This window comes from Falco cherrug, chromosome 8 (assembly GCF_023634085.1).
Source record: "Falco cherrug isolate bFalChe1 chromosome 8, bFalChe1.pri, whole genome shotgun sequence".
NCBI classification, from domain to species: domain Eukaryota; kingdom Metazoa; phylum Chordata; class Aves; order Falconiformes; family Falconidae; genus Falco; species Falco cherrug.
The window spans coordinates 18,307,189-18,319,301 of record NC_073704.1 but is presented as its reverse complement, the minus strand read 5'-3'; the positions used below and the strand labels follow the sequence as shown (position 1 = coordinate 18,319,301).

Here is a 12,113-nt window from a genome sequence, read left to right as displayed (position 1 = left end):
ATGCCGGGACGGCCCATATGAGGGGAGCCCCGGCAGGCGCCTTCCGCTCGCCCGACCTCTCACCCGGCGGCGATTGGCGGCACAACACGGAAGTGCGATGGCGGCCGCGGCGGAGGAGGCAGCGGGAGGCGGCGGCGACTCCCCGTCCTCGGCCCTGCGGCGGCTGCGCATCATCTCGGGGCACCTGCGGGGCTCGCCGCGGGCTCCGGAGCGGGAAGCGCTCTCCCCGAGCCCCTGCAAGGCGCAGGGGGGCTCTGCCGGGCCGGCCTCCGGCTCCATCCCGAAGAAGCGGTGGGTGCGGGCGGGGGTCCCCGCGGGGCATCGGGCCCCGGGCCGCTCCGGGGAGTTCCCGCCGGGCTGGGCGGTCTCCCGGAGCGGCCGGCTGTCGGTGCGGGTTGGGACTAGGGCGGCCTGCGCTGTGGAGTGCGGTCTTGCTCCCGCCCGGGACGGTCGTGGGCTGTCGGGGCCTGATGGGAGGCCCTGCGGGGCGGGGAGGTGCCGGGGGCAGCGGGGGAGGCAGGACGAGGTGAAGCCCAAGCGCGGGTAAAGTGCTGAGGCGGCCCACCACTGTGGGGGCCGGGTGAAACCGAAGGAAGGTGGTCTTCAGCCTCTTACTTGTTTCTGTAGTAAGCGGGGTTGTATGAAAATGGAAAGTTGCTGACAGTCACCTTAGTAACCGGAGGAGCGGTTTAATGTTTGTGAAATATTGTGGGGCTGCTATAATGAAAAATGCAGCACGTGTGAGAAGCGCCATTTGTGTACTGGCCTTCGGTCCTGTTCGCAGGAGTGTGGAACCTCCACCTTACATGAGTGCTGCCAACAGTGTACCCGTACATTGGGCTCTAACTAGAGCTGCTTGGAAATGAATAGTTTTAAGCATATTCACTACCTTTTGTGTTTCTTGCTCCGTTTAGTAGTAGGGAGTTTGAGGTCATGTGAGACCAAGGAAGACAACTAGTCAGATTGGCTAGTTAAATTTTTTTTTCACTGGCTCTTGGATTTATTTTTCTGGTAGATTCTTTTAAGTGCTACAGTTGTGATATCGCCTTTGTGCTGGAGCGGACTTATTTGTTTTGGGATTTCTGCTTTCTCAGTGTGTTTTTTCTATATGTGTGTTGGCTTGCTGTCCCGTAAGAGCATTTTAAGGTTTAGGTTGTAGACAGCTTACTACTTTTCATCAAGCTGTGTACAGGGACTAGTATCTTAGTGTATGGGGCAGTAAAAAGGCAGGTAGGGCAAGTAGTGGGTAAGAGACTTTGTGATCTTTTGGGGGAAATCCATTTAGCCCATGGTTTGCTCTCAACTTTTTTTAAGAAGAGAGCAAGGGACAGTCTGAATTGTTCTAACAGGCCATTTGTGGCCTAGAGCCACAAGCTGAGCTTGCCTGCTTTGGGAGGACTGGGATGTCATAGGTATGTGGTCAGGTGTTAACAACCTAGAAAGCCTTTAGCTCTCTCTCACTGAGGGAATTTGATGTTTTTGCAGGCAGTGTACAAACAGTGCTGCTCACTGGAATTGTTGCCTTCCATATTGAGTTTTTCTCTGGTTAGAATTTAGGAAGAAATCACTGTTTCTGAAAAAGTAACAGTTTAGCTAATTTTCAGAGTTTTATTTTAAATCTACTCTTGCATAAGTTCTACAGCCAGTTATTGTATCCTTGAAGAACAGGAGAAAATAGCTTTTGTGAAGATGCATGTGACCCAAAGGATAGCTACTTTTCTCTATAGAAACAGTCATAGTGAACTTACCACCTGTACTTCTATAACTTATTAACATAGCTCTCTCATATTAGGATTTGCTATAGGATTATAATGGATATGTATTTTTACTCTAAATAACTTGTTCTGCATTGAGAATAAAAATTATGTTGCTTCAAGCACTTTATGAACAAAATGGTACAACTGCTGGATAACTTGGTCTGCACCACAGGTACAACTGTCTTGATGTACTTAAAGCCCAGACTTTTTGTGTGTATAGAAACAAAAAAAAACCAACCCACCAACCCCTTAAAGGGAGCTGTATCTCTGTCTTAAGATTGCCTTTGAACATCTGAGAGGCAGTTGAAATGTATTTGAGATGTTGCATGTGAAAATTCTAATACTTAAATATAGCTCGGATATGAGGATCTTGGTAGAGTTTGTGTTTGAGAGCAATACCCAGTTTTGCAGTGAGTGATGGGGAGGGAGACAATTCTGTTGCCTATACTGATTTGGAGGTGGCAAGTGATGAACACCTGAGTCCTGTTCTAGTGACTTTCAGCTAGTCTGGAGCTGGTTGATCTGTTTGTGAGACCCAGAAGGTTGATTGAAAAAAATCTGGTAAAAATAGTTCACCTGTAGATAGGTACAGTGATACTGTGTGGCTTCTATCAGCAATACCAGGATGGTCCAGATGCTTTTTTTTCTTGCAGTCTTCTATATGATGATTCAGCTTTTCTGCCTCTCTTGAACTATTACTTTAAATTTTTCCTAGTAAAGCTGCAGCCAAAAGTACCTTAAGCAAGATTTTTGTTTATTATGCCTGTTGCATCTTATGTGTAATGTTTGAAGTGGTGTCAAAGCTACAGACACTATTGCAGCAGACCAGGTGCACTCTCCTCATGTTGTGTTTCTTCTGTGAAGTAGACTACTTCCTGTGATAAGGAAAAAAAACCCAAACAAGCATCTGGAGTACTTTAGATGTTAGGTCTCTGATCATAGAAAAAAAAAAAAATATTCTGGCTGCTTATCCAATAGTCACTAGACAGTGACCTGCAGGAACATGACTTTCTTGTTGATAGTTCAATGACCAAACTGTTAAGGATCTTATCCAGACATTATTCATCACCAGTGAGGAGAGGAAGGGGAGTATGTGGAATTGACTCAGTCTGTGGGTGCTCACCTAACTGTTCCTGTTTCCAGAGAAAAATGTCTCTGAAGGCTAAACAGTGTCTTTGCAAATTGATGTGTTTAAAGAATGTAATACGTTCCCTACTTCTTAGAATTACAGTGATTGAGATGGGAAAAGTCCTCTAAAAAGACAAGCAATTCTATACTTAAAGAGTATCCTCTTGAGGGAGATCTTAGTTACTGTAAGAGTAGAGAGATGTTACTCCTTGGTGCATTCTTGGCTTGAATTTTGTATTTTAATTCAGTATTGCAGTGGAAGATGGGGATCATAGTTATACAATGTGTGTTGAAGCATTAACAGGGTGATAGGCATGCTGAAAAACTTAATAAATTGAGTTGGAGAATAACTTTTCCTTGAAATTAGTTTTTCTGAACTTTATGCTGTTGACTGGTTATTAGCAAGCTTGCTCTGCTGGTGAGTCTTGAGTTCAAAAACTTACATATGGTTATTTTGAAGGTGAAGCACATGAAGTGTTCAACATGTAGCACCTTATGTTCTCAAAGCAGTACAACTCCCTAGAACACAGTTGTACCAGAGTAACTGTTATGTATGCTAGAAAGTAAGAGTGCCTCAGAGATGGAGCTTGCACTGATATTAATCTTGCCAAAATAGTTTATATTGTAATTTATACAAATAAAATTTTAAACACTTTGGCCCTTGTTACACTCAAGCAATACTCCCTTTTAACTAGATGTTGATTCAGTAGCTCATAGGCTTAAAGTTCTTCTGTCCTGGAGCAAGAGAAAGCAGGGTAGGGTTTCCTGATTTTTGCTCTCTTTGTGGAGAAGCTGCTTTCCTGTGGGATGAAGAGAGGCTTGTGGATCTCTTATTATTCAGGATAAACCAAGGGATGCGTGTATAGTCAGCTGTGTGTCTGTATCAAGCGCACACTCAGGTTTCACAGGGTAATATGTTAATATTGCCATACCTTCATATAGACTCTTGCAATTCTTGCTGTAGTTGCTTGTAATGATTATGACTTTAAGCAGCAACATTAACTCCTAAGGAGTTGATACTACTTGAATTTAACAAGTAACAGCAGAGGCTTCATATCTTGCTGCCAATGCTCAAAGCAATCTTTACTGTAAAAGCTTAACTCTTTAGACAATAGTGTTTAAGCAGCATTTGACACTAAACTGAATTCTAGTATAGCTGACTTCTGAGCTTAAGGTGGTGGAAACTTACAGCAAAGAAGGTAAGGGCTGTTGCAACTAAAATCTTAACAAATCAGAGGAGTAAGAACCTGTTGCTTTGAGGAAGGCATGGCTATTCACAGGAGGTTCTGATTGCATCAAAGGAGTTAATTGCTAGTCAAGGTTAATGATTGAAGTAGAGGAACAGATGAAGTAAGATGATCTCATATGGAAGCATTAATCTGATAAAAATGTCATAATCTGAGGGCAAATGTGACTTCATATGCAACAGTGATTCCTGTCTGTCAGCAGTTCCTAGTAGTTGAATGTCAGCCAGATGAAATGAAAGAAATCTGTAAGAATTTAAGTAATATGACTTTAATTGTTTGATCATGTGATACCAAGTAAACCAAACTGGACATATTCATTGGTTAAATTTTATTAGAAAAAACCTAGATATAAGGTAGAAGTTAAAGTATGTTTAATATTTAAAATACAAGTTTATAGCAAAACCTGAAAATGTTGATAGGCTTTTTGATATGTACAGAGATCTGATATATGCACATCTATTTTCTTGTACATATATAGTTATTTAAACTTGATTTGTTTATTTAAACTGAATAGAATGATCTGTTAATGCAATAGATTGGAGTAATTACTTGGACTTCCTAGAAGCTACTTTGAGCTGGACTAAAGTAAGGACACCTGTAGTTTTAACAGGTTGCAACCAACTAGACTTTTCTGAAATGTTACTGTACCTCTTAGTAGAGAACAAGTAATGTGAAGTGTGAAATCAATTGTAGGCTGAATGTGGTGGACAAGCATGATGCCTCTGCAGTGTTATATACAAAACTGGGCTGTTGTGTGCAAGTCTTCAGGGCTGATGGTACAGGCCAACATTTTCTTTAGCAGCTATCTAATGTATTTGCTAGAGCATGCTAAAAGTTCTTTATGCAGTAGGTTAAACAGTGTTGTCCAAGTTAGTCAGTTGTTGTCTGGTGGTGGGTTTTTTAACATAGTGAAGCAGATTTCCTGGTTTTGCAAGCTTTCAAAAATACTTCTCAAAGGACTGATCTGCAGTGTTATAAAAAATATCTTTAAGTTGTTATTTGTTTACTGCCTGGAAGTAAACTGGAAGTAGCTGTGTGTGTGCATTTTTGTAGTAGAGCAGTCTCTTCAAAGATAAAAGAAGCTGGTGTCAGTGGAAGTGGTAGGTGGAATAGAGATAGCTTAAAAATCATCGTTTGACTAAGTGTCTACCAAGAAGCATAGCTATAATGTCTTGGCTTTCCTGAGTCTTTAATTCACCCTAATTGACATAAGCTTTCTACAAAAGAACACTAGAGAAACACAAATTTCCTTGTTCCCTGGGGCTTTGCTTATTACAATGTGGTGAAATGAAGAATAATGAAATAGGGCTAGGAACATGTGTAAGGAGAGTTAATATTTGTTTTATCAGAACAGTGTGGGTTTTTTTTAAAAAAGCAGCACACTGCTTTTGTGTACCTAAACCCTTGAAGTCTTAGACCTGAAATCTTGTGTCTGCATTTGGTGCTTATTGTAGGTTTACACTACCTATGAGCTACACTGCTATGAACCCAGGCTTGTGTTGCTATATCAGATATTCAGCAAACAGAATAGCAACTGAATCGGGTGTATGTGCAGCTGCAGGGGGGTAGTGGAAGTGTGGGCTACAGAACCTGAATGTGTCTAAGATTATAAACCAGATGTTGTTTGACTTCAGAGCGATTACATTTGGTTTGCTGCAGGGAAGATCCTCCAAGAGGGAAGTAGTGTAAGAATGACAAGTACAGCAGATAGTCCCTGCCTGCAGCATGGCATTCTTCAGATAAATGATGCTTTTGCAAAGCAGTTCTTGAAGGGCTTCCTTGGGTTACATTCCCTTTTCTAATTTCAGGCACCTGATACTAATGTACTACTGGCTTCAAAAACACTGGAGTGCTTGCTTATGTGGTTGTGAAGTGTGACTATATAACCCAGACTGCTTCAGGAGAGAGTGGGAGTGACCTCCTGGTATCGCCTGTGTCCTGAATTTCAAGCTGGTGATCTGAGTTGGTAACCAAAAGCCCAGCTGAGGTGGGCTTTGAGGAGTTACTGTTGGGTAGGGTCTTGTAACCCCTTAACACTATAATACTGCCTCAGTTTTACTGCACCCGTGTGCTGAGTTTTGCAAGAACTCTGCAACCTGCAGGACTCCTCTGCATTAGGCAAATACTGGTGTTTTGGTCCATGGGGTAGTTCTTAAAACTGCCACTTTAAACTAATTTCCAAGAATGTGTGGGTTCTTGGATCATGGAACAGGAGTGTCTGTGAGCATTTTATGTGTATGTTGCTTTAATGCTGAGTATCAGCTGGTGATTGAATTGAAAATGCTGATGGTTATTGTAAGGAAATGGATGGCCAAGACACATCAATCTGAGTTGCATTGATTCAGCTGGGTTGAACTGCTCTTCATCTGGCTTCTCTGAAGAAAATACATGAAACTGTCACTTGTTCTTTGAGTAAATTAGCCTGTTTGTCTCAGTTTTGTGTATAAAGTACCATATCTGCAGATTATTTTGGGGAAGGGGGAAGTTTTGTTGATATATCTGTGCTTAGATGGTATGTCTGTGTAATGAAGCAATTCCATTTGTTAAATCATGTGATGCTAATGTTTGGAGTTGATTCATTACTTTATCTTGGTTCTGATACTTCATTGAACATAATCTCATAACTTCATCATAACAGAAAACTTTGTTTACTTCCGGTGTTACAATATCAACATGCTTTAGACCTTGGAAAATAAAAGGCTCTAACTGTTGGTGATACTTCTGTTTTGCAGTAGAAAACTCTGCTCCACTGTTGGTTATAAGTATTGTGCATGCAGATGTCTCGTATGTACTTGTGATGTGGATTTGAAACAACTGAAAAACTATATCTATGGCTTAATTTCCATGTGGGTGAAATTTGCATGCTGAGCCTGGATACCTGTGGGAGACCCTGTGCTTGTTCCTCAGCTTCCTAGGGAGAGACAAGAACCTTTTCAACTAGTCACTGTGCCTCTTGCTAAAACACAAAAGTTGGAGAGTGCTGGCAGGTACAGTTTTGTTGCAGTAGCACAGGTCTGGGGGCCTCTGCTTGCTCAGCTAGGTGACTGGATGCCCCGGGAGCACTAGTTCAGCTGGTGGGTCAGGGGCCACCCTCCTGCCCCACTCTGGGCTGGGCATGCTGTCACCTTGTGAGCTTCTGCCCAGTTTGTAGGCACCTTAATGGTCATTTGGGGGCTTAATATAGTGCCTTGTGCTGGGACTTGAACAGCATCCTGCCCAGTGTCTCCTTGATTATTCCATAGCCAGTTTTCCAGAAAAACAGAATAAGTTTAACTTGTATTTTGCTGTAAAAAATCCTTATTGCATAGTCAAACTAGTATTTCAGTGTTGGGCATTGCAATGAAAGTGAAATATTTAAATTCATTTAGCCTAGTCACACTGTTTTCATCTCCTATTGTCACTGTTTCCATGGTAACTTGTTTTCTTTCATTTTTTTCCCTTCAGGCAATATAATTTTGCGTGTATATGTATTAAAGTTAAGCAAGCTTTGCCTTATACTACTTCATACATTTCAGTAGTGAATTTCTGGCTTTTAAGTTAGAAGGCAGAAAGAACTGGTAATTTCCTACTATTTCTGACTAAAATATTCCATGTTTCTGTCAAAGCCGAAAGTAGAGTTAGTGAGCCCTGGTATTTGGTTGAAGCCAATGTACTGAATAGGAAAGCTGTTGTCTTTAGATGAGACAGTTCAGATAACAATACAGAGCTGAGTAATGTTGAATTCAAAGCAAGAGTAATACAAAATGTTGATGAGTATTTGCTGTATATATTCTTGGAAAGGGGGCTGGGAAGAAAAATAGAAGGGTGTATAAATTGCCTTGCTACACATAGAACACATGTAGCATGAAGATGTCAGCTGACTAAGCCAAACTGAGCATCTTTCTTGTTTTTCAGGTTGGGGCATGGAACTTTTTAACATGCTTTGAGACATTCAGATGATATTCAGTGTTTTCAGATATTATGCAGGGTATTCAGGTTATTTTTAGTTAAACTCTTGAAATTTTGGAGAACAAGGATAGCAACTACTACTGCAAAGTAAATTGCTTCAGATGGTACAAAATATTGATGTGTTAGAGGATACATAGTTTGTAGAAGTCTAAGTGGGTATAATGGTGGTATGTATTAATCGCAGGTCAATTTGTTGTTTGAGTGCCTTGGTGTCAGAGCCAGGATTGGATATATTGAGTATTCATGCATGGAGGGAGCTTTTAATGTGTGCTTAGGTCTGCAGATGCTCAGTAATTCTTTCTGCCCTTTATACTCTTCTGGAGTATAAGTTTAACACTGAGATTTTTGGGAATGAAAATCTTGGGAAATGTAGAAGGCTATATTGATTGCTCAGTCACAATTTGGATCTTTCTTGAGAGCAGAGGCAAATGTGGTGTGTGATGCTGATGTGGCAGGCAACTCTTAATTGCTACACTAGGGTATTACAGTGGGAGTGCTGTGCTGGAGCTGGGGTGTGAAAAGCTCTTTCGAAGGAATGGTGATGTGTATAAATGCTGCAAAAGGGTAGTATTACAATGAAGAAGGGGAAGGAACATTTATGATTAGAAAAAGACCTTTTTCCTTGTTTGCCTTCTGTTTCTTATGCTGTCAAATTGCAGCTTTGATTTCCAAATGTAAGCTGGAAAGACAAGGAAATGCAAAGCAGGTGTGTCTTATAGTGTATTTCCCTTAATCGAGGGAGCTGGGGTAGTGAGGCAGACCTGGGGAGGAACAGCATACTGCCTTGGCCTCTGTCTTGCAGAGCCGCTTGCACCTTTTCTGAATAATATGTTAACTAATATGTAACACTCTTCCTAAGAAAAGTTCTGCTACAGTCTTTGAATTATATCTGTATGACACTGCCTCAGTAGTCAAGGAGGCTTGTAGATATCTCTGGATGTCTCCTGCTTTTCTCTGTGATTAAAGTAATTGTCTTGAGTCTTGAGCTCTTGTTCATGAAGGGCATACTTCTCAAATAATATGCAAGAAGATCTCAACAGCTTGCTCTTTCTGTAGGCCATGTCAGTTACAAATCAGTGCTGACTAACCAATCCTTATTTTAAAATCTGGTCTGTTTAGGCTTCTTTTTTTTTAGGGAGCTGCATGCAGGATTTCCTCTAATGTGTTCTTGGTATGTAGGCGTGAAGTGCTAGGAACTACAATAAATTAATCAAACAACAGTTCTTGAACTGGCAATACTTTGGTATGATGAAACAAAAAGAAAGAATAAATGTAAGATGGCTTGTTACAAAAACAGCCTTTCCTGTCTCCAGACAGAAACCTTGTTTCACTTGGTATAATTTTGAATATAAATTGTGTGACTTCTCGTGGTGTTTTCCTGCCATAAGATAGAATACTGCCCATTATGCAGGATGGGGGGAGATCTCCTGATTTTGTGTTATGAGGTAGCTGAGATGTTTTAAACTAGCAGTTCTGCACACATGCAGTCTGTTATATTAGATCTTAATTTAATTGTTCTCATCACACCAATAAAAGCAGCTGTGTTGTCTGGCAGCATAAACCTTTGTGTACTTATTTTATTCAGGAGTAGTTCAACCTGAAAATAAACTTGAGTTCTAACTCCCAACCTCTTTTCTGTGTTTTAAAGCCTGATCAAAGCACCAAGTACTCTTAACACCAATCTAGGAAAGTAGGCCTTTAGAAAAGGCAAACAGCTGGGAATGCAGGCAGCTTAGCAGAAAGACTTCTTGCCTGGGTCTTTGTTCAGTGCCAGAATTAATAGTACCTCCCCTGGATTTTGTGGGAAGTATCTGTCTGTACCAACATCAGGACTAATGGTGGTTTCAAAGCTGTGCTTTGGCAGTTTCTTATGTTCCTTTAGAGCCTGGTCTTCTGTGTCTTGGTCTGTCTGTCTCCAGCTTTGCAGCTGGTTTCTCTAGCCTGTTTCATGCATCATACTTGGCATGCTTATTTTGGTACTATCTTGCAAGTGGACTTCCCTCTCTAAACTGGGGGGGAAACTGCTTGAGCCTTCCTCAAATTTCACTTAATAATATCAAGTCTCTTCTGACTTTACAGGATTTGACAGACTACAGAGATCAGTTATATAGAAATACTACATTTAGTCAGCAGAGGGAGAAATCTTGCCTTGAGGAGGACTAAAATGATGGGGATTTGAGGGGAACATTTAGCTTGAAGAGAAAAAAAAATGCTGCTTGAGTTGGGCAATTCTGTGTCAGCTTGCTCACAGCTGGGAACAGCTCAACTGTATGAATTACTGTCTTTGTGGAATTTATGAATATATACAATATTTATAAATACACATATATGGAATATAAGAATGTGTGAAAATAGGCAAGTCTGCATAACATGCTTTAAGACACTTTTTCATAATCTGTAATGTCAGTGCAATAGCACAAGGCATTCCTGTGCTATCAGACATGAGTGGATCCTTGCCCTTTTGTGAGTGAATATTACACATCTAAAGATCAAGTCTATCAAGAGAGGAGGCAGCCAGAGGGGCTTCTGTGTCTGGACAGTGGTCTGCTCAAACAGTTTAATTCTGGCTGAAACTTTAGAATCAGTTCCTCGCTGTGGAAGAACAGTGTAGACTGAATATCTCACAAAACTGTATAATGCAGTTTCAGTACTCAGTAACTGATAAAGCTTGCTTAAAGTGCTAGATTTGTCAAAGGCTTGTTGAAATGTCTGGTTCAAACAATTGTAAAGAAATACACATCCATGGATATTTTTTCATTTAATTGAAATCTTGTGTACAGGCAGTTTGAAGAAAGAACTTTTACTAAGCCAAGTCTACTTAATTACAACACTGACAGTCAGCAGCCTATGTTAATATTATCTTTATAATGAAGGTCTTTGGTAATCAGTCATCACCCAGTTACCTTTTAATGTCAGTGTTACCTACAACTGACTTGAGGCAGTACTTTCTCTGAATCGTGAGGTCTTTTTGAAATGGTCACCTCTGATCATCTTAGTTTTGCATTAGACAGTCAGAGTAAGCTTCGTTCACTGTATATGGTAAAGCAAGGTAGATCATCTGTTTTCAGACTAAGAATTTATATTAATAAAATTCAGGGTTTAGGTTAGTATTTAATTTCTGCTGTAAATAAATAGCAGACTACTTAGTTTAATGTGTAATTACTCTGTATATTTCTGAGTCTTAAATCTTACATTGATACACTTCTAATGACTTTAGCAACACAGTATCTCTTAGGATATGGTTGTGCTTAAGGTATTTCAATTTTGTGGTTGTATTTTGGCAGTTGTGGGTTTGGTTTTTTATCTTCTCTTTCTTATGGTGACACATTCATGTTGCATTTAGTATGTTATTCCTGTGTTTCTTGGGGTTTGGTTTTTTTGACTTTCCAAAATGTATTTTCAATCTAAATGTGTCTCTGAAAGTGCCACATCAAGTGAATGTTATTAAGAATGCACAGAGATTACAGTAGTGTTACCAAACAACTAGAATTGTCTTTTTAATTCTGAAAATATTTGGCTATTACCTATTTGTGTGTTAATATTTATGTGTAGATTTAAAACCAAGCATCTTTCAAACATTACTCTTGACAATTTGAGAATATCACGTTACAGTGTGCGCTGACTTACATGTAGTAAGCTGGTGGTAGTTTTTATAAAGCATCTTGTCTTTTAAGTCTTAGGATGCTATCTGAAGGAGTAGTGGTTGTGCCAGCAGAATTACTTTTAGCTGTAAGCTATGCACTTCTGATACGTACTTGATTTCTTGTATTGCTATCTGATAAGGCTTTTTTCCAAAGCCATATAACTACAAATAATTTTGGGCTTGCAGTATGCTAACATTCTCACTTATTTTTCTCCCTTTAAGGCAAGAACTTCTGAAGTGGAATGGATGGGGATATAATGACTCCAAATTCATCTTCAATAAGAAGGGTCAAGCAGAATTTACAGGAAAAAGGTAAGTTGAAAACTTATATAACTGAAGTATCTTATTTAGTAAGTTTTTAAAAAGTTTTAAAACTGCACTGCTCAGGTA

The 12,113-nt window shown here is 40.2% G+C and overlaps 1 protein-coding gene across 5 annotated transcripts in view; it reads left to right on the top strand.

Moving 5' to 3' along the window:
* The window catches only part of AGPS (alkylglycerone phosphate synthase), an 82,922-nt gene that overhangs the window by 26,433 nt on the left and 44,376 nt on the right, over nucleotides 1-12,113 (top strand). For 4 of the 5 annotated variants that reach the window (XM_027810655.2, XM_027810657.2, XM_027810658.2 and 1 more), the window contains exon 4: nucleotides 11,946-12,035. In XM_027810655.2, coding sequence (XP_027666456.1) covers nucleotides 11,946-12,035 — 90 coding nt within the window. Of the gene's footprint in view, nucleotides 1-53; nucleotides 292-11,945; nucleotides 12,036-12,113 lie in introns of those variants that run through there. The other variant, XM_055717671.1, reaches the window with a different exon arrangement.